Consider the following 27,873-nt stretch of genomic DNA (forward strand, 5'->3'; position numbering starts at 1 on the left):
CTCCCAGATAATTTATTGAGTGTTAAGTAATATGGAAGACACCTGCTGTGTGATACTACCCGTGTCTACTCTGTAATGCATTCATGTAGCTAAGAGTTCTTTGTGCATAAAGTGCAGTTTATATGAGAGAAGGCAGAGGAATAGATGAGAAAGGAAGCCCACAGTACATAGATAAGCATTACATGGAGAGCTGATAGGGGCAGGAAGTGAACATCACTGTTATCACAATCCTTGTGAAGAAGTGCTCCTCAAATGGCCAGTTTGATGGCTTTATGTGCTGAGCCTTTATGTACTGAGCTGTAGAGTGCTAAATATGCTGTTTTTGGTCTATTTATATAAGTGAGACCACAGGTGGGCTTCAACCAACAGGTAACGTGCTTGAACCTGCAGGTTTCCAGCAAAGCATCAATACAGAAAAGATTTCAAGGGTTTTTACTTCAGAGGGTATTGGCTGCAATGTCATTAGGAGAGTCATTAAGAAAGAGATAAGTCAACCAACAAGTCAAGCAATCTCTGCTCTTACAGGGGATGTGGGGGTCTTTTCAGGGGACAAGTGTTCATGCATCAATTATTCTTGTCAAATAGATGCATTTTTTGTCTACTCAGTCAGAAGCAACAAATTTGCTGTCAACTAAACAACAGTTTTGAACAATTTTACAACGATGAGACTGTAGAGAACATGCATGACGCATAACACTAAAAAAAGGAAGTACAAATAGTAACGGATATTACCACCAAAAATAATGTATCTCATTCGATCAATAAGTACCAAAATGCCTTAACATTGCTACATACTGCGGCTACTTTCAGTAGCATTAATCTGCACTGCCGCATAGTAAATCTAGGACAACAGTGAGCATTGCGGTTTGCCAGTAAGGCCAGACAAGTATAACCTTCACTAGGATTGCAGATCAGAAAACGATAGCTTCAGTGCAATAAGCAGAATATGGGAACATTTTAGAGAACGTCACAGCGCGTTTCCTCTTCACTGGAATACCCGTTTTACCTTTAAATGCGACTTTTTTTGTATTGTTATGTGGTTTGTTTTGACACATTTGCTATTGCGACATATTGCCTGAGTGGCAATCAGGATATTGTAAATACTCCTCTTTAGTGAAACCGGACAAATAAAAAAACGTTCTCAAAGTTTGTTAAGAAGGGGAAAACCGAGGAAATAATTGTAATCGAATACAAAAACGCTTAACACCAAAAGCAGGTATAATGTTGGACTATGGTGAATAAGAACGATAAGAAAAAGCGAAAACAGCAGACAGGAGGAAGTAATCCACTTTTGACGGTGCGTCTCTATCTTTTTATTTCTGTTTTTCTTATATCTATCTATTTATTTCTAACTGTTCATGTAAAGTTAATTTTAAAATACTGACGTGACCGAGACGGGTATCACCGGGACTACCGCACAGTCGCCGCGCCTATGTACGCGTGTTCGGCTGTGTGAGTGTGTATCCATGCACCTGGTCGACGTCACGAGTCCAGTGCGCCCACGAGCTTGAGAGCAAGCGGTACTTCCTCAAACAGGCGGCAGACTCGCGAGGCGAGAGAGGGAGAGGACGAAGGGAGGTGAAAGAGAGAGAGAGAGAGAGAGAGAGAGAGAGAGAGAGAGAGAGAGAGAGAGAGAGAGAAAGGAGAAACGCATCGAAAGGCTTCGAAAGGCTTCGTCGGTCGCTGCGAGACGGCGTAAGTCTGTTCAAAAAGTTTGTTTTTGCTATAATGAAACTCTCTGCATGGGAAAGAAAAAGTAGGAATATTTAATTTAAACGTTAGTTAGTGTTTAAGTGTCTTCTCTGTGAATATTACATGTTTCGCGTTGTGATGCGCGTAGTGGGAGGACACCTCGTGTCATAGGGTTCGCGTTTAACTTGACGCTCTTCTTAGCTGCTAAGGCCTTATCTTCAAATCCGACTGACTTGGGAGCTGAAGCGTGGGGTTGCTGGATGAAACAGGAACGTTAAGGAGATCTCGGCGCCTTTATAAGTCTACGGAAAGCTTAACTGGCAGCGAGCTGGCGAAAGAACCGATGATTTAGTATTCGGGAAAAAAATTACTGGAAGGAGAAATAGCGGACCAGTGGGAAGTTATGTCAAGCGATTACTGTATGCAGATGTTGCCTGCAGTAATAGGAACAGTTGGAAACTTCTCCACTGCCAGGTGTACGGCGAATGGGGGCTGTGGGTGTGCGTGTGTGTGTTAATGCAAAGCAGCCACCCAGCCTTTTGACACACGTCTGGGGGATTAACAAATTGGGCGTAGCAAGTGTGGTGGAGTGGCGTATTACCCCCCTTACGTCCCAAACGATGTTTTCTTCTTTCTTTACGAAAAGTGTACAGAGCTTGACAGCTTTAGCTCCCTACGCGTTTCATGCGAATAAGCCACTTGCGTGGACTGTGTCGGGAGCTCTTCAGACTGGTGTTCCTCCCTTTCGTCCCTTTTCCCTGTTTTAACAGATTTTAAGAAAATTCAATTCTTAGGTCACATAATTCGTAGCAATGGCTAATGTAAAGAAGTTTGTGCGATGTATCAGGCGTTTAATACGTGAACGAATTAAGTTGGGATACTTCAGTTCGCTCTAGGCTGCTAGACGTTTGCCTGCGGGTGCAGCACCTTTACGGCTTGTAGCCTGATGTCTTTATAATGCAACTTCAAGTCACTACTGTCGTACTGTATGTACGTAGAGAGTGAACCCATGGCTGGCGTTTTTCGACACTTGCCCATTCTTGTGGTTTCTGCGATGTCAAACAGCTAAACAGCTAAAAACGCCTCCGGCTCCCGATCTGGCACCTGTGTCGTGTGACAAGTGACGCCCCGCAGGCAGATTCCTGCGGTCATTCTCCATTGAAGGATATTACTTCACCGTGAACATCCCGTTGCCGCCTATGTTGTGAATTCTCATTAGTTGGCGGCTTTGACAGGAAAGTCTAATTCCCTCTTCCGCATAGCCGGGTAGTTTGGGGAAGCGGGCAACTCCCTCCTCACGTCTGCATCTATTCTGTGAGGTAGTGCTTTTGTGATCTGATACTACAAGCCCAGAAACGTGTACAGTCCTGCCCGTTGTACCCAATTACAAAGTGGGGTCGCGATGTGCTGGTTCTTCTGTTACAGACCCAGTTTGATTTGTCTAACTCCGGGTTCACTTTCACTGCTCCACGGATTAAATCTACAAAACAGATGGGAAATACCTAAAACCCAGTCTTGACCCTTGGCTCAAGATGGCTATAATTTTATTTATTTTATGCTACAATATTTTTTTAAAGTCATATTGTCCTGCTCAGTCATGTGAGCTATATAACTCAAATAACCTTTGTGAATTACCTGAGGTGAATTTAAAGCCACACTAGTATCTTTTGCTGATAGGTTTCTTCACAAACCATTGTTTTTTCATCACATTATCTGAGTAGAGCCTTTGGTGCCAGTGCGGGATGTTTTGTCTCCTCATTCAGGGTGTTGCTGTTCTTGGAGTAAAGGCTGTCTCTGTTGTACCATTAAAGTTCTCTGGTGGAGGGAAAAGCAAACAAGGGCGAGTCACTGCTACGTCGCGCGGAGCCCCGTGGGAGCCAGAACGACACCTCAAGAGCCATTAGCCTGTTTTGGTTTAGTGAAAAGTTTCCTGGGGGTGCAGGCAATATCTAAGTACATGTTTTCAGCAGTGGCAAGCTATAATTAGTCTAACTTAGGCTGGGTTTCCACAGTCCTGGGCCACAAATGTAACCATATTTGATGTAGTGAAGCACCTGCGACCTGCCTGAGACTCAGCTGGCTTCCTCCCAATATTATTTGGGGCATTGTGTGGCTCAGTGGGCTAAGCCTGTGTGCTTGTAATCAGAAGGTCACCGGTTCAAACGCAGCTGCAGGTGGCAGCCCTTTGTGGACAACTACAAAGAGCAAGTTGAGTGAGGTGTAAAAAGAGGATTTCCCCATGGGGATCAGTAAAGTATCAATTATTATTATTTGCGCGGAAATAAGTAAGAAAGCGGGTGGAAGTCCCAAGCCGTTGCATTGCTGGTTCGAGGCGTCTTGCACACACTGCTGCTCCAGTGTGGCCTCCTGCTTCTCTTATCTCTGGTTCCCAGTCATCTCCCTAGATCCCCTACCGTCCTTACTCTGTACACCCCCTAACCTGCTTCTATGTCCTCTGAGTTGCCTTTGGTAAGGAGGGACACTTTGCCTCCAGGAACATGTTGTTAATATGGTGGCTGCTTGAGATTAGATAACAGCCTTGATCCAGGATAATTGTGCTGGAGGTAATGAGAGGCTGCCATTATGTTTTGCACCACTGCCTCTGCTGTTTGCTCAGAGACAGGAAATGAAAAACTCCAGCTTTGGAGCGCAGTTAGTCTGAAACAAACCAACATTACCAAACATGACAAAAAGCTGATGACCTGTTGCCCAAATTTGTGGGCATTTTAGGGTGAAGGGAGGTAATGACGGTAATGGTTTTGTTTGATATTATTTACTGCCCCTGCAGTGTCAGTCCTGAAGTGCTGGAGAGTGTTATGCAGATCATCTGTACTCCATGTGCTGGACCTGTCCCAAATTGCAAACCCCAAATGACCTTTGATCTTTGACCCACTCACTCCCCACCCTGCACCTTTGCTTAAGTTATGCTGCATGTTAGTAGAGTGCTGCTAGGGAGTGTTTGGTACTGAGTATAATAACCCTAAAGGTTTAAAATTATAAATAATGTTTATTGCAAAAGTCAATTATAAAACAATGGTGAAAATTTAGAGATCTGTATATGTTGCAATATTTGACTAAATGCTTATTATATAAAAGCACTATGTTAAAAGTTGAATTGAAACTTCCATTTTATTTAATTAGATTCATTGATTGCCAGATGTCAGGACATAACCATTATTATGCATGCATCAGTCCCCTTGCTGTTGTTGCATTGTGGTAATCCCCAGTTTTACAAGAATACCACAAATGGCTTCAAGTAGTGGCATCTAAATGTCTCCGTTTTCCTTGTTTGCACTCACTGGGGGTCTCCCTTACAGATTTTAAGTGTGTGTGTGTGTGCTTATAATTATTACATTGTGGGGACCAAATTTCCCCACAATGTGATAAATACCTATAACTTTTAACATTGGTCCCCACAAGGATAACCTCAATTTTATAAAAAATCTGTTACTGCAATCAAAAACTAAAAATGCAAAAAGTCTCGTATTTTATTTGGTTACTTATGGTGAAGACTAGGGCTGGATGGGGGTTAATATTGTCAGAGTTGGGATTATGCCCATACAAATTAATGGAGAGTCCCCATAGAGATATGAATACATGGGCTATGGTCACATGCGTGTGTGTGTGTGTGTGTGTGTGTGTGTGTGTGTGTGTGTGTGTGTGTGTCATTTTTGAGTTATTAACCCTCAGTTTACCATATATATGCATCTTTATGTCAGTATAAATTTTGTGTTGACCTCTGCCTCTGTGTTTCTGCTTGGAGGGCATCCATGTGCCTACATTTATCTGTCCATACCAGGTTGTGTGTGGACTGAAAGTGTTTAGAAACTGTATCTGTGTCTCTTGTTCTGTTTCTGTCTCCACTAAGCTTTCTGTGGCAAGATTTAGTATGCACAGCTCCCCCCCCCACACACACCTCAGCTAGAAAGTTGGCCAGAAACTGCTCCCGTGGGCAATCCAGCTGCCGCCTTCCTAGAAAGAGTTTAATCACCAATAGGCATATTGGTCTGCAGAAGATAACAAAATGAACTTGAAAGAGAGGTCAGGGTTATCCACCCTGCAGCATCTATTAAGTTAATAACTGAGGTGCAAGCATCACGATTGGTTCATAATCAAAAGTTATCTGAACAAAGCTGCGCTTGTAAGCTGACACTCAGACGTTAGCTGCCGACATTGTGTGGCGGCACAGGCACAGCCGGCCCATTTAGAGCAGGATTATTTATTAATTTGGATGCTGGCTATTTTAAGTTTGAGGCTTGTCAAGTTTTCCACGCGGTGTAATTTGGCACAGATGAGTAAACCCTGCGGGCTGTCCCACCTTGAGGGCATGTCTTTTCAATCCCATGAAATGGTCGGTCTGCACTTATACATTTTTTCTCCATTTACAAGAAAAAGTCATGCTTTAATGTGCACAGATGGGATGTACCCTCCCTGGGCACACAGATACTGCTGCCATTCACTGACACCACCGGTGTCCCTCCTGAGTAGATGGAGCTCTTTGTGATGCCACATGCAAGACCTTCATACAGCCTGTACAGGTCAGCATGCCTTATCACATTTGTGTGGTCTAGAGGACCGATGCTCCTGAAAATGCCAGCCATGGGCAGAACATAAAGAGTGCTTGATGAGGGCATATTGACATGGCACTGGTGCTGTGTAGCTTTGGTCATTCCAGCGCTGCACTCAATGGATTTCCTGCGGGCGTTCAGGCCCTTGCCAGACTCTTAGCAGACGATCGATTAATTACTGTGTAGAAGCCAGTTAGCTTTGATTCATTCATGCGGAACTAAACCTGACAAGGATGCAGTTCTCACAGCCCCCCCCCCCCCTCCCCCATGCCCACCTCTGCATCATTTCCTTTGTCGCTGAAGTTTTTCGGCTGGTGTGAATCGTAGGCGGGGAGAAGCAGGGGCTGGTCTGCACAGCGGATGACAGCCAGTCCTACTTACACCAGCTGGGGGGAGCAGAGATCCTGCTGTAATTTGGTAACGGGTAGCTTTTCATTGGTCACTGGCCTTTAGGAATCGACCATGTCCCCCATGGGGACAGCATGCTTGTCCATCAAGGTCATGCGTCATGGTCCCCTGTGAGAAGAATGCCCTCATCACCACTCTGCCGTCAAATCTAGAGCCTGGCAGTCTCATGAGAGTCCCATAAATTATTATAAATTGACTTCCTTTCTCCCCATTTTATTTGCTTTCTTAGCTGTATAGACAGCTTTCTAATTCGCTACTTTTTTGATTAAATATTAGCTAGCTCTCATATTATACTTGTCCTTTCTTTGTCCACCTGCAAAGAGATTCCTAATGGAGTCCTGTGACAATCCTAGGCATGCAGCATTACTCATGGACCTGTCCCCTGCCCCTTTGTGATGGCATACCTTTGAACTTACTGCCTCTTCTGTGAAGGCCACGTGTTCAGGCAGAGGCTTGGCAAGCGTGTCGCATTAAGTGTGAGCCCCAGGGAAGCCTGCAGTTGTGGATTTAATTGGGTGGGGTGGGGTGGGGGGTGAAGGAGACTCTGTTGCCCTCAGAGTCTAGTACAAGCGTTCCTTGTGCAAGAGAACGCTGCTGCAGCAAGACGTGGCTGTCAACGCGAGGGGTTTCTTTAAGATGCCTGTAATTAACAGACAGAGCGTTACTTACGTTACACACCCACTCCCTCTTTCCATGTGTAGCAGGAGCCAAAAAAAACTCTTAATTCCCAAGGGATGCAGTTGGCCGTTACAGTGAGAAGATGTAGAGATCTTGGTTACTGTTCTGCTGTTGGCATAAAGACCAGACTGTTTTAGGGCATCTCCCTCACCTGGAAGGGATATTACATGAATGGCGGTTCTGCAAGTAGGCCAACAGCCAAAAACATATGATGGCACATCTTATTGGAATGCAGTTGATTGGCTGAAACTACAGCAATGAGACACGAAACGGGAACAGATGCACCTAGAAATTGTAAATGCTTTATTGGTCATTAATTGGTTATTTATTTTAATAAATAGTCTTCTATAGACATTTTGGTTTCCTTGGAATATTAGTCACCCATTAATACAGCAGAAAACCATCTATCTTCCGTAACCAGTTATCCAGAAGTGGGTCATGGTGAGCCTGGAGCCTGTCCCAGGCAGCACAGAGAACATGGCATGGAACAACCTGGACTGCATGCCAGTCCATCACCATGCACACACTCTCTTGCTGCTTTCTCATACAGTGATCACGAACAGATTTATGTTGGTTATAATTGTATTGCCCTTGGATCTCAGTGGCTTGGTTTTGTCCTGTGTCTCTGGTTCTCTGTATTTATGAATAAGCTGTCAGACACTCTCCCTCTAGGCTGGTTTGGCTTGATGCTTTTATGGCTGGTCGTGGATGCTCAAGAGTAATTCTGGGTGGTGTTTCAGTTTAGCGGCCCAGCCTTCCGGTGTGTCTGAATTGACTGTGGCCTAGGTCCTAACCTGCCTGCTGGCACTAAAAAGCATCCTGGATGGCCACCTCGGGGTCATGCTGAAAAGGTGGTGCAGTGAGGTCCAGCAGGCTGTACTGGGTTTGGAATAGGGCCAGTCATTCTTCTGTGAAGTTTGGCTCATGAATTCGGGAGATTAAATTGACTGCTGATTCAACAGTGGTGAACTGTATGGAAAATAATCTCTCTCTCTCGCGCGCTTGCTCTATTGCTCTTTCTCCCCTCCCCTCTCGATATATACTGTATAGTTGACTGCCAGAGGAATGCGAGAGTGCAGTTAAAGGGGCTATTGTGTGTGTCTGTGCGCCTAATGTGGGCAGAGCTGTATGGCTACATAGTGTTGTTGGGTGCTCTCTGCAGTTTCCCCAGTACTGCCTAGTTTGGACTCTGTGGTGCAGGACTGGGAAAAAAAGCCCCCCTCCCCCCATTCATTCTGCTCCCTTTCGCACTCTGCTGGGTTATTCATCTCAGGCTCTGCCTCTTTTCCCCTTGGCCGCCATTGTTGGAGTCCTGGTCTTTTTTCTCAGCTCTTCTGTTCATGAGCCAAAGTTCAGAGATGCTCTGAAGAGAAGGGGGGACATGGAAGATCATGATTATTTTGTTTCAGAGGGCTGTTTTTACCTTAAAAGGGCCAATGAGACTTGTGTATGGCACATGTTTATAAAGATTTCTCTTACTAAATATTAAGTTGTCATTAATTCTGTTGTATGTGGGGGCTTCTTCTGTCCAGGGGAACCACAACGGAGGATGCACTGGTTTATCTGAGGCAGGAAGTAAAACGTGGGCAAGCAAGCTTACATAACTGTAATTGTGGTGAGCACTACAGCGCATGAGCTCTCATTGGTCAAAGGCAGCACAGTAAAAGCAGTGGCATAAACCCTGCGCTGACCCTTATTTTAAACAAAAACAGCTGGTGACGCCCTTGGGGCCTATTTTCTGCTGTTGATAGTCATAGCCTCAGCCGTTGCTGACGTAACGCTTGCTTGTCACCAGGGGAAATGTCAGTTGGCCCTCTGTGGTTGCGAGGGGTTCCGGTGGACAGCTGTCAAATTAGCAAAGCTGATCCATAAAGACCAGGGTTCTGTTTGCACTCAGATGTAGGTGTGTTTACTGTCTCTCAGTTGCAGTGTCCGTATGATTGGGTAAATAGAATTATGGACATTTGCTGAATTACATTCACTTTACAAATGGGCTACACTTTACTTCAGTTCCTTTACAGCTTAATTAACAGGTTTTTAAATCCATTAAATGAAATATTTGTTAATTGATTCTTGGGAGACATTTCAGGCTAGAAATGTAGCAGATATTTCAGGAGAGGGTCCTGCTTTTACCAGCAGTGGGATGAATGTAGCTGTTTATTTCTGGGTAGATGGTGTGAGTTATGTAAGCCTAAAGATGGTCACACACTATACTGTGCAGTCACCTAACCTGCAAATTTCAGCCGGGAGTTATCATGTAGGAATAAGGTGGATCTCTTTTTGGTTCTGTGATAGCTGGAGGTCTATATAGAAGAACTCAGCTGAAACTGGGATAACTTCTAATTTGGTACATTTTAAAAAACAAATCTGTAGGGAGAGTTGAACCAGAAATAAATTCCACCTTTGTTTTCGGTTAGTTTGTGCTGGGGGAAAAAAAAATGTTACACAAATAGTTTGTTGTGAGTGTATCGTTACATCCCTAACCTATATATTAACATTATTTGATATACTGATATCAGTATTGTATCGCAATACCAAAAATGAAAGAATTCTACTATTTTGCAAATTTTAATATTTATATCATGTAGCATTTTTGGGAGAGTCAGTCACACTCATTTCACGTATCTTTTGTTCGGAGAAGTTGCATCGATAGAAAATGAAACCGCTGTTGTGTACTGCTTGCCTCTAGTTAATGACCAGGGTGACAGAAGTGAGAATTGTTGGCATTGGTGTTTATTTGGTTTGAACAAGGTGAGCGCCCACACCTGACAGCCCCAGTATGCTGTATGCATCTATCTCTCACTTGTGCTTTTCTGTTATAAAGTTAAAGATCATCAGATGTGCTGCTGAGGCCAAATTATTATTCTGCTGATAATGTTAAAAGTATACCATAGGCTATTTCTGTTGGTTTAATTAATAAATGGGCCTGTTTATTTGAAAGCAATATAATATTGAAACGAAAATGTTCTACAGTATTGATGTTGTATTGATTTGGTTTTGATATCGAGGTGCCAACGCTGGTATTGGTAAAATTCTAGTATTGATCCAGCTCTATGTGTCTGCATATAATAGTATATTGATTGGTACTTTTTTATTTTTAAACTCTGCAAAACATAAATGTGGTTGCTATCAGTTGACATTTGTAGTTTTTTTTTCTACATTGATGACATTTTTGAAGGACATTCCACAGGAGTCTCACAGTAACACAAGCACTAGGCTGGTTGAGTGTTGTGACTCTGGATTGCGGAGAGCCCAACCCATGGGCAGAGAACTGCAGCAACACCTGATCCTACATACACCTTCGATCTCTCCCCTTTGCAGTGGTGGAGGAAGTGCTGAAGCTTAGTACTTAAGTAAAAGTACAAATATCCTGCAAAATATGTACTTAAGTAAAAGTAGAAGTTCTACATCAACAATCTTACTTAAGTGAAAGTACTAAGTACTTACTTTTAAATTTACTTTAAAGTATTTTTTTATGTAAAAGTACTCACACAATGGTTTGTCTCAATGTCTAGGGTGTGCCATTTTGTAAAAGAATAGTAGATATACTGACTTGCGCCTCTACCGATGTCATTGCTCGTAATAATTACAAGCAACTATACAGTATACAGTATGTGTATTGGAAAGTTTGGTGTGCTTATTGTGCAAGCACTCTGCAATACTGTCTGTACCCTAACCTTAGAATTATGTGGATGACAAGTTATCTACTAGGTATTACCCACTAATATACCATTAAGATAAACCAATCAGGACATGATATATCTTTACATCATTTATGTACTTGCAAAACTATTCAACACATCTGCCATCATTGGAGCTAATAAAGCCACCTGATTGGTAGGAAATGGCAAACAACGCCAGAACGCAATAGGCTAACTATTTTTTCATGCAAGATTTTGAGATAATTGTGTTCATAAAATGTTACGACTTACAGCATAAATTGTAGAAATGTAGTGCAGTAGAAAGTACAGATAATTGCCACAAAATGTAATGGAGTAAAATAAAAAGTATGCATTATTATTTTTACTTAAGTAAAGTACAGATACGTAAAAATGTTCTTAAGTACTGTAACGAAGTACAAATACTTTGTTACATTCCACCACTGCCCTTTTGCATAGCCTGTTAGCAGAGTCACTGAAGATGGATGAAAGCAGAGGCAGCCTCCTGAGAACGTAATGGATGTCATTACAATTTTTGTCCCATGAGCCGACGCTGGGCGTGAAAGGAAGTTGCTTATGTTAAGTATAGGTTCTGTTAAAAATCTGTATTTTGATGAGGCTGAGGTAGGGCTTTTTGTGATTTAATGCTACAGGTTGGCTAACCTACCCTCCCAACTCTACGAGAAAACCTCCTGAAGTTTCCAATGGCGAGTTTGCTAACGATTATCCTAATAATCTGTACCTAACTGTTGCTGCCTGCGGTGTGTGTGTGTGTCTCTGTCTGTATGTCTGTTCTGAGGGCACTCGCTGTCAGGCTGTGGGGAATATTGACTGCTTCCCCTGTGACACCACTGTGAGCCAGGCTCCTAATCTGTTTGTCCACCTAAAAAGCCATAAGCAGTGTGTCAATAGTGAGATCGTTAAATATTTACTTTTTCCAATTCAGAGGTTTCTGCTGTCCTTTACGATTTTTTTTTATTGCAGCTTGAACATCTTTCACTTTCCTGTGAGTGATCAAAAAATCCAATTTGTCTTTTGCGTTCCCTTGTTAATAACAGGTATGTCAGGAGGCATAGAGTGGCATACTGGTACAATGCTGTTTCACCTGTCTCCCTCACCTCCTCCAGTTCACCTGTCTCCCTGACCCCCTCCAGTTCACCTGTCTCCCTGACCCCCTCCAGTTCACCTGTCTCCCTCACCTCCTCCAGTTCACCTGTCTCCCTCACCTCCTCCAGTTCACCTGTCTCCCTGACCTCCTCCAGTTCACCTGTCTCCCTGACCCCCTCCAGTTCACCTGTCTCCCTGACCCCCTCCAGTTCACCTGTCTCCCTCACCTCCTCCAGTTCACCTGTCTCCCTCACCTCCTCCAGTTCACCTGTCTCCCTCACCTCCTCCAGTTCACCTGTCTCCCTGACCCCCTCCAGTTCACCTGTCTCCCTGACCCCCTCCAGTTCACCTGTCTCCCTCACCTCCTCCAGTTCACCTGTCTCCCTCACCTCCTCCAGTTCACCTGTCTCCCTGACCCCCTCCAGCTGTAGGCTGCCTGTCGATTTCCCTCATGCCTCTGAGCCCTGTTGGGAAGACTTCCATATTAAACATTAAGTTTGTGAGCAGCTTGTAGTCACAGGTGTTGTTTGCAAAACAGATAGGGGGGGCACATATCAGGCATCGATCAGCTCAGAATTAGAAGGGGGGGGGGCACATATCAGACATCGATCAGCTCAGAATTCGAAAGGAGATGGCTTTCAAGGAATGAGATTAAAATGTTACTTGGTTACAGTAGAACAAATGCTAAATGTTAACAGCTGTTGTCCTCTAACGGCGTTAGAATGTACGTTTTCCTGAAAAGCAGCATTTTCTATTCAGCTCCAGGAGGAAAATAAAGCTGGCACAGCAGAACAGGAAGTGTAGTCACACACACGCTGCACAGTGACTCACGGCCTTTCATAACTTCCCTGTTTGATGAGTTAGCTCTGAAAGCACCGGCAGATGAGCCTGGTTTGTAATGCCTGCAGTGTCACTGGAGCTCCTTGCCTTTGTAAAGCTTCCCCAGATCCAGCAAGACTGTTTTCATGACATTTACATGCTTAGCTGAACATCTGTTGTTTTTTTTTTCCTGATTTGTGAATTTGTTGCCTCCCCTGCAGTGTATATCCTTGTCCATTTGTTTTGCCCTGCCCTCAATTAAATATTTAATCTAAGATGGAAGCATGCTTAATATTATTTTAATATTAGTAATAGGTACCACAAACGTCAATTTATTATTTCCTTAAAGTTTTGCCTGCAAGTATGTAAGGTAATTCCACACCAGTCTTTTTAAGAAAGTATGCGATTAATATTCTGCAACATATGTTTAGTGCATATTAACAAAGTCTGTCCCTGGAGGAAGTAGAATGTGCTGCATTTCCTGTTTTATGACCACAGATGCCACTAGCGCAGTTTATATGGCAACAAACGATGCCTTCAGCAACCAAAGACAAGGGTGGCTTAAGAAAATTTCCCACATAGAAAAGGTTTCAACAGCTTATAGAGACCATCCACCATCAGAAACTCACATAAGCAAAGATCCACACTGCCCCCGGTGGCGGGTTTCTCCTGTGGATCTGATCGGATTTATCATCCTAAAGCTTTAGTGACCCATGTCTGGCTGAGGTTTCCTGTGTTTTTATCTCATGCAGATAGCATTACAAATACAAACGATGGTGCTAAATAGGCCCAAGACCTTCTCCTTAAAACAAAACAAACTGTTTGTGTAATGTACGTCTCAGTATACATGCAAGAGCACTCAGGCAGCACTGAGACCCCCAGAACTTGTGGTCGGGGGGGTGGGGGGGCTGATAACTATCAGGGAGGAAAGAGTTGTGGCCTCGCTGCCGGTGCCATTTTTGCTGTGCACTGTGTGCTCGCACTGCCAGTTTGTGCCACTGCCGTGCCATATGACTCTCACACAGGGGCTGCTTTGTATCCCTGGCATCCTCTAAATGCACAGCTCGCAGCTGCAGTGTGTCTCACTGGCTAACGGAGCATGTGACTATGAATAAATGCATCCAGTGCCACATATGGTATCTCTGCAGCCTGCAGTACAGCCTCTCTGTACAGGTGCCCCCCCCACACACACACACACACACACACTAACACATAACTACTGGCACACGACCAATGGCATCTTTAGTGTTAAAAAACAGTAGTGTGCTTGTGTTGGCTTTTATGAAGTGGGTGTTGAGTTTGAATAGAGGTTCAGTGAAAGCGAGGGCACTGTGGCGCGTAGATGCTGCCAACTGTGGGTGTGGAATGGACCTACTGCTTGGCTGCCCTTCCCAGGAGACCCTCCCACAGCCCTGCTCGTTGCCACCTTCGGTCCAAACGTTTCAGATCCTCCCCTCCCCGCTGCCATTTTGACTTTGGGAAGAGGACCCATACTATCAGCTCAGCTCGAGTTTTCACTTCACTTTCGTACAAATATGCGTAGCTGAGTGGAGTTTTTGTTTCCCCTCCAGTGCTTTGGGGAAACTTTCCAGCTTAAATGGGTGTTACTATTCTGCTCCTCCATCTTACTGGATTGACCCCTCCCAGCCACCCAAATTAAGCCAATGGATATCCAGAGCTCTGCAGTTTTCCTGCGATGCCCCTGCTGCTGCTGTGGCATAAATGTCCATTAAATAGGCTCCATTTGCGATGTGGGTTAACCACAGCTTTCTGAAATGGTGACACTGGGCTGGAATGTAGGTGCGACGTGCTAATGGGGGGGTTTATCTTTAGCAGAGAGCTGGGTGACCCGTCGCCATGTCGCCTTTCCTGCGGATCGCCTTCAACGCCTTTGACCTCGGCGCCCTTCCCCCGCTGACAGACCCCCCCTTCTGTGCCATCAAGATGAAGGAGTCACTAAACACAGGTGAGAATCGCGTCCTGCTGGGTGTCTCACACACACACAATCATGTGTGGTCATCCACTGGGCTTCCACAAACATGGAGCTGGCATTCTTATACCCCAATCTCTCTCTCCCTTTTTCTCTCTCAGTAACAAAAGCATTCACTGCTGCCAACTCGCATTTACTGGTCCTGCACGATGTGCCCTTAGATGGAAACCTAACTCCCCAACAGCTCTGCTAGGAAAACCACCAGTAATGTCAACAACAGTCCATATTCAGCTCATCTACAAACAAAATAGCAGAATAGGTTCATTAATCTGAATTCTTCATAAAATAAGGAACTGCTTATTTCTTCTTTTTTATCTTCTTCTTGCAAAGAAGATAATTCTGATCTCCAAAGTCTACATGTCATGCTGACTGGCACGGTCCGTCTGTGCGTTTTCCTTTGGTACAGGCTCAGTTTTGCTTGGAGACCATTTCAGGAACCATAGCACAGGGCATGCTCTGTAAATCTCACAGTACACACACAACACACTGCAAAGCACAATTCAGAATAGTTTGTGCACCAGCAAACCCACAGTAAGGACAAGCAAATGCAGGAAGAATCTGCAAACTCCATATGCACCAAGCCAGGGTTTGGGCTCAAGGCTGTGAACATTAAGTGTGAAGCCACAGTGCAACTCACAGAGCCATCGTCCTGCCCTCTCTTGTAATAACGCTGATGTTTCATATAAAAAGAGAAAATGTGCAGTTTGATGAGACTCACACAGCCCCTGTGTACATGATTTAACTCGCACTGTCACCCCACAGAACGTGGGAAGACGCTGGTGCAGAGGAAGCCCACCATGTACCCAGCCTGGAAGTCCAGCTTCGACGCCCACATCTACGAGGGCCGCGTCCTGCAGGTGCTGCTCATGAAGACAGCAGAGGAGCCGCTATCTGAGGTCACCGTGGGCGTGTCTGTGCTGGCAGAGCGCTGTAAGAAGGCCAGCGGGCGTGCCGAGTTCTGGGTAAGTGTCTGTGCGTGTATGTCTTTGTGTGTGACCTGCTTTTGTTAAGCATTATTATGCAAAATTGTTTTTGCCTGTTTTAGTATTAATAGCTTGTCTGCATGTTCAGGTTGACTTGCAACCCTCGGGGAAGGTGATGATGGCAGTGCAGTACTTGGTGGAAGACTCAGATATTGGTAAGATTACGGAAACAGACAGTCTCTCTCTCTGTCTTTCTCTGTCTTTCACTCTCATTCACAGCTGCACGTACAGACGCAAACCTTGCATGAGTTCAGTTAAGGTCTTCCTTGCTCCACCAGCCTAATTTTACTTTATTTACCTTTATTTACTCTGACAAAAATTTTTGAATACTGTGTTTTGTGGCAGATTACTTACAAGCAGTACCATATACAACAGAAAAGGTACAAATGGCAATTAAGGAAAAAATAACATATGTAATACATTTTTATGGAATACATAATTACATAACCAATGTAATTAAAAACTGAGCTGCACTCATCAGTGTAGGCACCTTTTGTACTGATTACAGCTAAATGAACTCTAGGCATTGTTGTAGGGACTTGCCCACACACCATCTGCGTAGCTGGCCATGTAGCCGTAACCTTTCTGTTCTTTTTATCCCAAATCACCTCAGTGGCATCAAAGATCAGATGATCATACAGGCTGTATCATGACTCTCTTTCTTCCTTTTGTTTGATATAGTCCTGACAGCGTATTTACAATGAGTGCATTGTTAGTTTAACCAACAACATTAAAATGTAGGGCACTGAAAATGTGTTGACTGACAGTGTACATGGCAAATTTTGTATGCTCACTCAGAAGAAAAACTTAAGCTTCTTGATCTGAATCAATTCTACCTCATTTTTACTGTATGGGACACGACTAGAAATAGATACATTAGATGAAAATGACTCCATAATCAGAAATGCAGATCTGTAAGGATCTTAGTTTGTGCACTGTAAATGTAAGCATGCTGCTTACAAATATTCCCACAGCCTTAAAGTTTGCTGACCCATTTCTGTTCTGACTGGTATTCATTTCTCGATAAAGTCATTGCCACCTCTACAGAGCAGGGCCAATCTTGGTGGTTCAAACATGAAGCTGGTACACTATCCAAAAGTAAAAGAACAAATTGGATTCAGTGAGTAAAGGCACGCTCACTCCCTGGGGAAGGCAAGTTTCCGAACCAAATTCTGACCAACTCCTTGAGTTCGCTGTAAGCTCAGGAACTCTGAGGAAGGCCCTCAGCAACGTCAGTGACCGGCAGCTTTTTCTGAAATGCGGCCCAGACTGGTATTTTTAGACCCCTGTGTGTGAACATGCCCGGGTTGGCACCTCCTCTGCATGCAGCATGTTTTGCATTGGCAGGCCACTCCTAGTGGACATTAAGCGTAGGAGTTGTGTGAAAAGACCTACTACAGCAAAAAGGAAAATTAGTGTCTCACACATAGTCTAATCTCACTTAACTGTTTTCTTTTTTTGCTTAAAATTACAGTTTATGTTGTTCGTGTAACTTTTTTCTTTTTGCAATACGCCTTCCCTTCGCCTTGTCACCTTGTGTTTTGCCTACTGATTTCAGTCAGTCAATTTGTTTCAATATCAGCTATTCGTTTTAAGCTCCATTAGTGCCAAATAAGTCTTTAGTCCTTGTGTCATGGGAATCGTGGTGGTGGCTGCGATATGGCCACCAAGAAGGCTGCGACCCAACCATGTTGCTGTCCTCAGAGAACAAGCAGCCTGCCAAGGAGCAGGAGGTCCTGACGCTGAACCGACGTCGTGGTGCCATCAAGCAAGCCAAGGTTCACAACATCAAGAACCATGAGTTCATTGCCACCTTCTTCCGGCAGCCCACCTTCTGCTCTGTGTGCCGCGAGTTTGTCTGGTCAGTTTCAGATCTGGCAGACCTGATCATACTCACAAAGTTAGGCTTTTAATAAAGATTTTTTATTTTTTTTTGTGGAGGTGGGGAGAGTGTGTAGGGTATATTTGGGCGGTATACCACAGTGTTTTTATGTGGCAAAATTTATTGTGGGTGTGGTATAATGAATGGACGCTATGAAAAATGAGGTACTGCCTAAGGTAGAGGGCTAGAGACAGAGGTTGAGGGGGTGTTGGGGCAGCAGTGATCAGATAGGTCTGGGGAATACATTGTTGCATTCCAACAGCATGTAATTTTTACTTGTGCTCTCTCATATCTGCTTATACTGAGATATTTCACCTTCATTTTCTGATAGCATTGGGGAAGCAGGGCAGCTAACATTTCTCCTGTATTTCTTTTTCTGTAGGGGGCTTAATAAGCAAGGCTACCAATGCAGAGGTAGGTATTACCCACAATGTACCCGTAATACAAGTCAAAATCGTGAAGTAAGATTGTTTCCTCTGCAGATTTTATACAGCTGACGTAAATACCCATATCAATTTATTCCACTTACTCAATTTTTCCAATATCATCATTAGGCCACAAACACAGACTGTGCATTACATACAATCCATAAGTGAAAAGGGGAACAGGAAGAAGAAAATGGCAAAATAGTTTAATTATTTTAAATGAAACTTATCTAACTTGCGTGGGGATCTCTGTTTCCAGTGCCGGCATAATCTATAGTATTATCTGTGTCACAGTCTAGTATTTCAGTTGCCAGTGTGAGTGAAAATGGTTTTCTCTATCTCAGAATGCAATGCAGCTATTCACAAGAAGTGTATCGACAAGATCATTGGGCGGTGCACTGGAACCGCGGCGAACAGTCGGGACACTGTGGTAAGCAAAGCATAACACCCACTGTGCAGTGAGGACATTTTAATATAATGATGTAAAAGATACTGCCACAGGTGTTTTTATTGATTGGCATGTTTGAAGCACTATATGTGGATTTTTAGGTGTAAACCTCCAGTTTTTATTATAGTACAATGAGGTTAGTATGTATCTTCTACAAAACATTGTTTTTAAATTACTATTTTGAATGAGGATTGTATTTTTCAGTGCTTTAAACTTGCATTTTCTCAAGAGAGACTGCAGTAATTGACTTTGCCTGCACATCTATACTGGGCTCCCCTTACATTGAACTTGCTGGTAACAAATGTCAAATGAAACAATGGAGATAGCTGTGATGTCGTCGGGGGAATGACATCACTCAGTGAGTGTGAGATGGAGCAGACAGGATGCTCTGAAAAAGCCCCATCAGGGAGGCCAGATTTCATCAAGACAATGGAGATCATTATGTGTGTGTGTGTATAATTTTATATATATATATATATATATATATATATATATATATATATATATAAATTCACACACACACTGATGATATTATGACCACCCCCACATGAAGCAATTCACGTTGACTACATATTAGCCAGTAAGCTAACGTTTGGTATTCATAGTCGACGTGCTGATTGCAGAAGAAATGGTCAGGGATTTGAGTGGCTTTCATAATGGCCAAAGGGCCAGAAGAGTGGGTCAGAGTATCACAGCAAACCGTACTACACAGAACCATGAAGCTGCTAAAACCAGCAGAGAGTGGGCTGAGATGCCAAATTCCAGTAGCGATTCGGCTGCTCTGTCCAGCTGAGGCCTTGCACATGTTTTCAGTTTCAAAAGGAGCGCTTCAAGATCGACATGCCACATCGCTTCAAGACCTACAACTACATGAGCCCAACTTTCTGCGACCACTGTGGCAGCCTCCTATGGGGTCTGGTCAAGCAGGGCCTCAAGTGTGAAGGTAAGCAGGCTAAGTGTCAGGCTGCTTCACAGCTTCTCCCAGACCCAGCTACTCATAGATACACTTGCATCACATTGGGTGTTCCACACTCTGAGCGCATTTAATGTCCACTCACACAAACTGCTTGTTCCCCACTCACAACCTCTGCGGTCTCTTACCACAGATTGCGCTATGAACGTCCATCATAAGTGCCAGACGAAGGTGGCCAATTTATGTGGGATCAATCAGAAGCTGCTTGCTGAGGCCCTGACCCAAGTCAGCCAGGTGGGTGACCGGCAGCCCACTCCTCCATCCCAGGGATTCCAGGAGTATTCCTACTTGTAATCCTTTGAAGCAGAAGTACATAACAAATGGGGATTATTTTTGTTTGAATAAATGAAGGTTAAATACTACAATCACTGGAGCATTTTGTGTTACATTTTAAATGTATTTTTGACAATGAATTTATTATTGTTATGGTTACACTCAGAGGCCACAGTACTTTTGTTTATTGAGCCACCATAGTGGGATGAGAGTGGGTGGGGGAAGGTGAGAGGCCGGTGGGCCTCCGAGGGCTTCCACACAGCCTCCTCCTCAGCTCCCCACGAGCACAGCACCCTCCACTCCGTGGCAGAGAGAACTGGGGGAAGCCTCATTATGGCAAGCACTGGAAATATGTCTCAGTGATGCTGCTGCAGTGTGATGCTGCTGCAGTGTTCTCTCAGTTATGAATACACATGACTGAATTCACAACAGACTCTTCAGGGGTGTAACGGTATAAACAGTACAAACTTCATTTTTGGGTTCACGGTTAGGTGCAATTTCGGTACAGCAATGAAAACAAAGTTTGTTCTGAAATTATTTATTGCTAAAACCGCAAACACAATTAGGGATATTTGTAAACCAAAGACAATGTGTCTGTGAATGTGTAGGAATAACACAACCTAAGGGATGCTTATTTTTACATTGTAAAGATAAATATGTGTAATTTAAAAATCAGAAATATAACATCATAATCTTAATAATCTAAATCCCTTGTTCTCTACTACTAAGTGTGGTCATATCTGCAGCGATATAGCCGTGATTATTATTGTTTTTTAGCTCGGACTGCATTTCCTGGCAAAAGCATCTTAAGTTCCACAGAGAGACTAACTTGCAGAGACTACTGCTACTTTGCTCCAGTGGTACAAACACTAAGATGATATCATCTCAAATGAGTTAGCACGTTGTATGTGTTTCCAGCAACATATCCGATTCGGTATAACACAGGTCTTATCAAATACTCTCTCTCCAGTGTTGGTGAAATATATTGGGAAACCAGAATGTTTTCCGTGTTGAACACCTGCTTGTGAATTTAGGTTCTGTCCAAGTCAGTCAATGTATTCATCCGTTTCACTGTGCATACCAAATCTAAAACGATGTACTGAATGGCGCGCAATGAATATGTGTATCATTGCAGCCTTAATTTAGATTTGCTAAGTTTTCAGACCTGGACCAAATTATTGCCACAAAGCCATCCCTTTTTGTCCAAAATCAGAACCATTGGTGACTTTACTATGTGCATGTGCATGACTCAGTGTCTCCTCTGCTCTTCCTCAACCCATGTGTCCCTGAGATTAGAAGCAGAATATAGTGGTAAGCCATAGTGTGTGTGTGTGTGTGTGTGTGTCATTTTGATGTTGTGAGGACCACTTTTTCCAGTCCCCACAAGGAGAAACTCAATTTTATAAAAGATAAAAAAGCGGAAAATGGCAAAAGTCTTGGATTTCATTTGGTAACTTACAGTTAAGGTTAGGCTTGGGTAGGGGTTAACGTCGTCATTGTTGGGATTCAGGTTTTTCCCATAGAAATGACGGGATGGTCCCCACAAAGATGTGTGTCTGTGTGTGTGTGTGCGCGCTCGCGTGGTGATTGCTTGATGTCTTTTGTCTGCCTCTGCAGCAGGAGAATGAGCAGATTCCCAGCAGCATTTGTCTTCCCTTCCCCGCAGCCTCCTCCCTAACCTGCTCTGATTCACAGGCGTGCGTCCAGAACACACCTTTCTTGGTGTTTTGGTTTAATTCTCTGCTTCCCCCCACTACAATTCCCCAGAACTCTCTCTTTCTCAGCCTCTCACTGAACAGCAGGAGAAAAGAGGCTGAGGGAGGGACAGGATGAGCTTGCGTGTGTGTTGAGTGACATGGTTTAACAAAGCATGCCATATAAAACAATACATATCCAATATGACAGCGGATGGAATTTCTTACAAGATTTAATTTCTTTTCAGAAATCCACTAGGCGCTCTGACCCTAACCTAGCGAACGATTGTGGGATCTACCAGCCTTTCAACAAACCCCCTGGTCTGGATGTCAGTGGTGAGTGCTGTAAGCGGTTTCATTTCCACGGGCAAATAGATTGTCACAAAACACTGATTTCGTACTAGTCTCCCCTGGCTTTATTGGGGAGACTTCAAGGTCACATTTTTAACAAAGCTGAAGAATTCTGAAGAAGTCTAGCAGTAGTTACAGCTGGGGTCTCTGCATGAGCTGTGGAAGTGATTTAGGGGGATGTGCTGTGAGCAGCAACTCGCTGCCGGGCCCCGGACACATTAACCGCTGCTGTCATTGACGACGGCAGTCTGCCCGATCCTATCCCGCTCTTCTCTATCTCCATTCGTGCGTGTCCTTTTAGCAGATGGCTCCCAGTATTGCAAGCTGTGGGACAGCACCACACCCCCCCGGCCCCCCTCCCGCATCACGCACCAGACACGAGTTAACGTGGAGAACTTCATCTTTCACAAGGTGTTGGGAAAAGGCAGCTTTGGGAAGGTATGACTTGGCATCTGCTTGTTCTGCGTGGTACTGATTACTGTTACTGCGCAAGGAAATGATGTCAGATAGCAGCAGTGTGTGTTCAGTAACTTCTGGCTTCTTAGCACATTCTGGATAATCTAGGTCTCTTGAAGGTGACTTGAAACAGCGCTTAAAGATCCCCCTCATCCTAGGTGCTGTTAGCAGAGCTGAAGGGGCACAGTGAGTACTTTGCCATCAAAGCACTGAAGAAGGACGTGGTACTGATGGATGATGACGTAGAGTGCACCATGGTGGAGAAGAGAGTACTGGCACTGGCTTGGGACAACCCCTTCCTCACACACCTGTACTGCTCCTTTCAGACCAAGGTAACCTTCCTCCCTGTTTGGCACAGGCCCAAGGTGTAGCGGAGTGCGCTGGACCCTGTCCCCAAAGCAGGTGTGTGTCCAGCTGACTCTCAGTCGCACTGTCTGTATCCGCAGGAGCACCTGTTCTTTGTGATGGAGTACCTCAATGGAGGAGACCTAATGTTTCACATACAGGAGAAGGGACGCTTTGATCTAAGCAGAGCCACGTGAGTACCCTCCCCAGCCGAAATGAGCCCAGCTCCTCCATTACCTCTCTATCAGTCAATAGGACCTGATCTAGTACTACTCTACTCCTGTAGGAAGGGGTGTGGTCTGGTCTGAGAGCCGTATATCAACTTTATCCTAGAGCAGGGGTGGCCAAGCTTATCTGCAAAGGGCCGGAGTGTAGGCAGCTTTTTGGAATAACCTGTAGGTCAGCTGTTCAAGCCCAGGTGTGAGGACTCTTCAGCCAATCAGTCCTCTAATTAGCAATCTAGGGAGTTGCAGCAAAAACCCACATACACACCGGCCCTTTGCAGATAAGATTGGCCACCCCTGTCCTAGAGTGATAAGAAATAGCGATATGGTTAGTGTTTACATAGCTGCCAACATTTTGGTCCCCAGCTATAAAATTTGCCGAGGGGGCGCATTCTCAAAATCATAAACGTGTAAATGCGGAATCTGGAGTTTATCAGGAGAAATGGTAAATTAGGAGCAGGGATCAACACACTGTCAGAATTTGATGGACTTTTAGACCAAAATGTATTTTTTTTTTTTTTTAGAAATACATAGTTTTTTTTTCTCAATCAGAATGTTTTGGCATGGATACAGATCAGTGTTGCATATGGACATGTTTGTCCGTTAACGAATAGGTTGACTATCCCTGATCTGGAGAGGGTATGGAATAATATGAGAAACCCATGCTGGCAGGTATGATGTTTGGTCAGAAGATTATGGTTGTGGTCATCTATCCTCTAAATCAAATTAAAATGTCTATAAACTCTTTCCACAAAAACAAGTCTAGAGAAACAAAATAAGATATATGGTGTCTGCTTCCCTTTACCCTCAAACCCATAAGGATACCAGCCCATTTTCCAGTCTGTCTCTCTCCTTCCATATTAAACGTTGGAGCCTCTGCACTTACAGTAGCGACTGGAAAACCTCTCGTCTTTTGTCCTCTAGCTGTTCTCTAGTCTGGTAAAAGATGATGTTTCAATATATTCACTAAGAAAATTTGTTTCTATTCCTGTCTTGGAAAATCCCATGTTTCTTGGTTTTGGGTTTTCTTTTGTGTCTTCATCAACATTGTGATGTGCTGACCTCTAGAGGCAGAAGACATAATGACCTCAAATCTTGTTACCAGTTGTGCGGGTGAATGCACACATTCTTTTTTCCGTCTCACCTCTTTTCACCTAAATATACAACTTCTGACAATTGTTCACCCTCACAGATTACTTGTTTTTAATTTCACCTGACTGGCAAATGAACGCAAGGCATTACCTGTCCAGCAGGTGGCCAATTGTGCGCCCATTAACAATGCTCATTGTCAAGAGAAGTCTTACCTGTTCACTGGAGGAGATAAACACTCTCCTGAATTATTCATCCCATTGGGGTCAAACCCGACACCAGCAGTGGCCTGGTTGCTTTCCTCTGCTTCTCATGTCTTGCATGTGGACTAATCTCTCCTCTTCTGTTAGGTTCTACTCAGCTGAGATCATCTGTGGTCTACAGTTTCTCCACTCCAAAGGCATCATCTACAGGTGAAATGGCTATGTTTTTGAACCTTTGGTGACATATAAGTGCATTCTTTGTGTTCAGCCTAGTGTGCAGGCACACCACACTGTGAACAGCAGGTCTACATCATACTCATTTATTGTCTGTTTCTCTGTTACTGTTGGTTTCAACTTCCCTAATGCATCTACTCAATTCAATTAGGCACCAAACAGCTGCACTTCTGAAAGTCTGTTTGTCTTCATTTTCCTGTTCTTTGTGTTTACTCTGCCCTCTCTTTGTCTCTTCCCTTTTCTTCATCTTCTTTCCCTCTCTTTAGGGACCTGAAGCTGGACAATGTAATGCTGGATCGAGATGGACACATCAAGATAGCAGACTTTGGCATGTGCAAAGAGAATGTGTTTGGGGAGAATCGGGCCACAACCTTCTGTGGAACACCAGATTATATTGCTCCTGAGGTGAGGAAACGTTTTATCCTTGAAATATTCATTTACAAACGTGCGCTGAATATTTTACTTAAATAATAAATTTGTTTCTGCATTACGCATAATGTAAATTGTCAAATAGTTCCATGATCCTGCCATGTCTCAGGAGTCTGTAAATCTGTTACCGTGGAGATGTAAGAAAGACAGATTATGCTTGTGTGTCGTCAGATCCTGCTGGGACAGAAGTACTCCTTCTCAGTGGACTGGTGGTCATTCGGTGTGCTCATGTACGAGATGTTAATTGGCCAGTCCCCCTTCCATGGCGATGATGAGGATGAACTGTTCGAGTCCATCCGCATGGACACTCCTCTGTACCCACGGTGGATTACAAAGGAGGCTAAAGACCTGCTGGAGAGGGTTTGTCCATTTTCTGTTTTTCTCTTCTGCATGCTATCAACATTATATGAAATAGCTTTTATAAATCAGCATCTTGGTTTCTACTCAGTTTGTCTTTTTTTTTTCCTTCCCCAGTTGTTTGAGCGTGATCCCACTCGAAGACTTGGCATTGTTGGTAACATACGTGCCCAGACTTTCTTCAGGACCATTAACTGGTCTGCCTTGGAGAGGAGGGAGATTGAGCCCCCCTTCAAGCCTAAAGTGGTACGTTCCCTTTTATTTGTATATTTAGAAGTCACATTATTGCAATCTAGTTTGAAATCGATAGACCGATGTGATTCAAAACAGATGTCACTCTTTTACTATCAGTTTAAAATCTATACAGAAAAAACCCTCACATTTCTTTTATCAATTACAGAAAGCTCCCAACGACTGCAGCAACTTCGACCGGGAGTTTCTTAATGAGAAACCGCGCCTCTCTCACAGTGACAAGAACTTCATTGATTCTATGGACCAGGCTGCTTTCTCTGGCTTCTCATTTATCAACCTTAAAATGGAGCACCTGCTGGAGAACTGAAGGATGACCCAAAGTCCCATTGTAGCACTCTGTGTTTCAAGAGAAACATGAAGCCGGTGTTCCAGTCAATCTGTCAAGGTCTCCTCTCCTGTGATCAAACTTTCAGCTGATGAAAATGTTTAGTGTACTCTGTTTCATCATGCCTTGACACACACACCCTCCCTGTTACTTCAGATAAGAAACAGGACTTTGTACAGGTAGCTGTTTCATGTTTATGTTTGGATGTGCGACGTTTATGTTTCCTATTTGTATTCAGGCATGTGTGTGTAAGGGAATTGGGTGTTAGAGAACACCGCTTGAGCAAGAACTGTAAGGGGCCCGTATCTGGGGAAATGGCTGACCCCAAGGTGATGATCTCCCAGGTCTCTGCTGGGAAAGCACAGGAGTATTCAGTATAACTGTATTCACCACATCATGTAAGGAGGCCATCAGGCCATGTGGAGCTCTGCATCATCAGGGGCCCTATCTTTTTCCCCCATCATGCCTCTTCCCCATAACAAAACAATGCAGGCTATCCAAAATGGGATATGTAACAAGCCTCTTGTTTACAAACCTGACACTTTCTGTACACAGTGGATCGTTCCTTTCCAAAACTTTTAAAATTACACCTGAAATACCAATGTTTGCGACTTGTGAAATCTCAAGCTAAAATTTATATATAAATGTGGTTATTTTTTATAAAAGAAAAAAAATTAACTATTTGCTACTTTCATGTAGCAATGTGCAATACCCCCTGGACAGAACCTGGAGTTAGACTTTGTGCTTGGGATATGAGTATGTACGTACATTATTACTTGAATGTACTTATTTTAATAAGATACAGTATAATATGTATATATGTGTTCCAACATGTATTGTTTACCTACAGATGTTCTTTTTATTATTCCCCATCTTTTACATCTTAATAAAAGTCTAAACTTTAACTTGTTCTTTTGCTTTTAAAAGCCAACTACAAACTGCGGTTGTATACCATACCCAGTCATATAACCGCAGGGACTTTCTAATTCCGAAATTTGACAAAGCCTAAAACAGGCTATGACTGAATGTGGGGTAACATGCAGACAGCCATATGTACTTCCTTTTGTAAAACGTTCATTGTACGGTTCTCTCTTCAGGATGGATGGAAAGGTTATGATGACTGGTCAGAATCTGCTCCAGTGGCTAATGGAGGGAAAGTGAAAGCCCACAATTTATGAATCGGTGTTTAAATGCAGTGAATGTCCTACCTGCCCAACGGTATCAACAACTGTATGACTCCAAAACGACCTGACAGTGCCCCATCATATGGAAAATTCAGCAGTGCAAAGCGTTATTCTAAAGCCCTACCTTGCACTGGCTGGTGGACAGCTGGTGCTGGTTGCTCGTTCCTTGAGTGTTCATTCGTGGACGTTCTGCCCCCACCCTCTCACTGCCATTCTCCTTTAATACACACAGGGGTGCCATCAGGATAGTTAAGACGATTTCAGGGGCCCTAAAGAAATTGTAAATGAACTGGATTCGTCTGGACTTGGGGGCCCAATATAATATGCCTTCATGGGGCCCAAAATTTTTAGCGATGCCCCTGAATATCGTCGCACTGAATAATGCTGCGTGTTAAGTGAATAAAAACGGCTGGAGGTACATCTATGGTAAGTATGTTGTTGAACTGGCATAAAGGATGATGCCAGCAGAGAGTCTTAAAGTCCAGGCTCTGCATGTAATGCTGTCCAGCTGCAGGGTCTGAGGGTCGTTAGTCCACCAAAACTGAGACACTTCGCATAGCCAACAGCATCAGTTACCTGAAAGAAAACGTATTACTAATTTCAAAAGCCAGATGAGACGGGAACCTCTACAGATGTGTAATCTAAATAAAGAGGCGATGGAATTTAAGACCTTTTTTTAATTAAAAGAATTGCCAGTACCAAGTACAGAACTTAAATTCTTTCACTTAATTTACATAATACCATCACAGTCCCACATGGTGTTTCTATATAATGTGCCCACAACTGCGTAAATGAACATCACATGTTAGTGTTTCTAACATAAAA

General features: G+C 43.7%; 1 protein-coding gene across 4 annotated transcripts; it reads left to right on the forward strand.

The window, feature by feature from the left end:
* Positions 1–1,486: 1,486 nt before the first annotated feature.
* On the forward strand, positions 1,487–26,769 carry LOC111840581 (protein kinase C delta type-like). Of its 4 annotated transcripts, none has more exons than XM_023805556.2 (19): positions 1,487–1,583; positions 1,616–1,695; positions 14,765–14,897; positions 15,684–15,883; positions 15,993–16,059; positions 17,609–17,765; positions 18,169–18,200; positions 18,556–18,641; positions 19,473–19,602; positions 19,766–19,866; positions 21,848–21,935; positions 22,252–22,388; positions 22,565–22,738; positions 22,853–22,944; positions 24,415–24,477; positions 24,768–24,906; positions 25,102–25,290; positions 25,405–25,533; positions 25,688–26,769. In XM_023805556.2, the coding sequence occupies exons 3-19, from the start codon at positions 14,789–14,791 to the stop codon at positions 25,844–25,846; spliced, it is 2,052 nt and encodes a 683-aa protein (XP_023661324.1). In that variant the 5' UTR covers positions 1,487–1,583; positions 1,616–1,695; positions 14,765–14,788; the 3' UTR covers positions 25,847–26,769. The 4 variants fall into 4 exon arrangements, with proteins under 4 accessions (XP_023661324.1, XP_072569015.1, XP_023661326.1 ...); XM_072712914.1 differs by having other exon boundaries at positions 1,547–1,583; positions 1,620–1,695; XM_023805558.2 differs by having other exon boundaries at positions 1,547–1,583; positions 1,620–1,695; positions 22,255–22,388.
* The last annotated feature ends 1,104 nt before the right edge of the window (positions 26,770–27,873 follow it).

This window comes from Paramormyrops kingsleyae, chromosome 6 (genome assembly GCF_048594095.1).
Source record: "Paramormyrops kingsleyae isolate MSU_618 chromosome 6, PKINGS_0.4, whole genome shotgun sequence".
NCBI classification, from domain to species: Eukaryota; Metazoa; Chordata; class Actinopteri; order Osteoglossiformes; family Mormyridae; genus Paramormyrops; species Paramormyrops kingsleyae.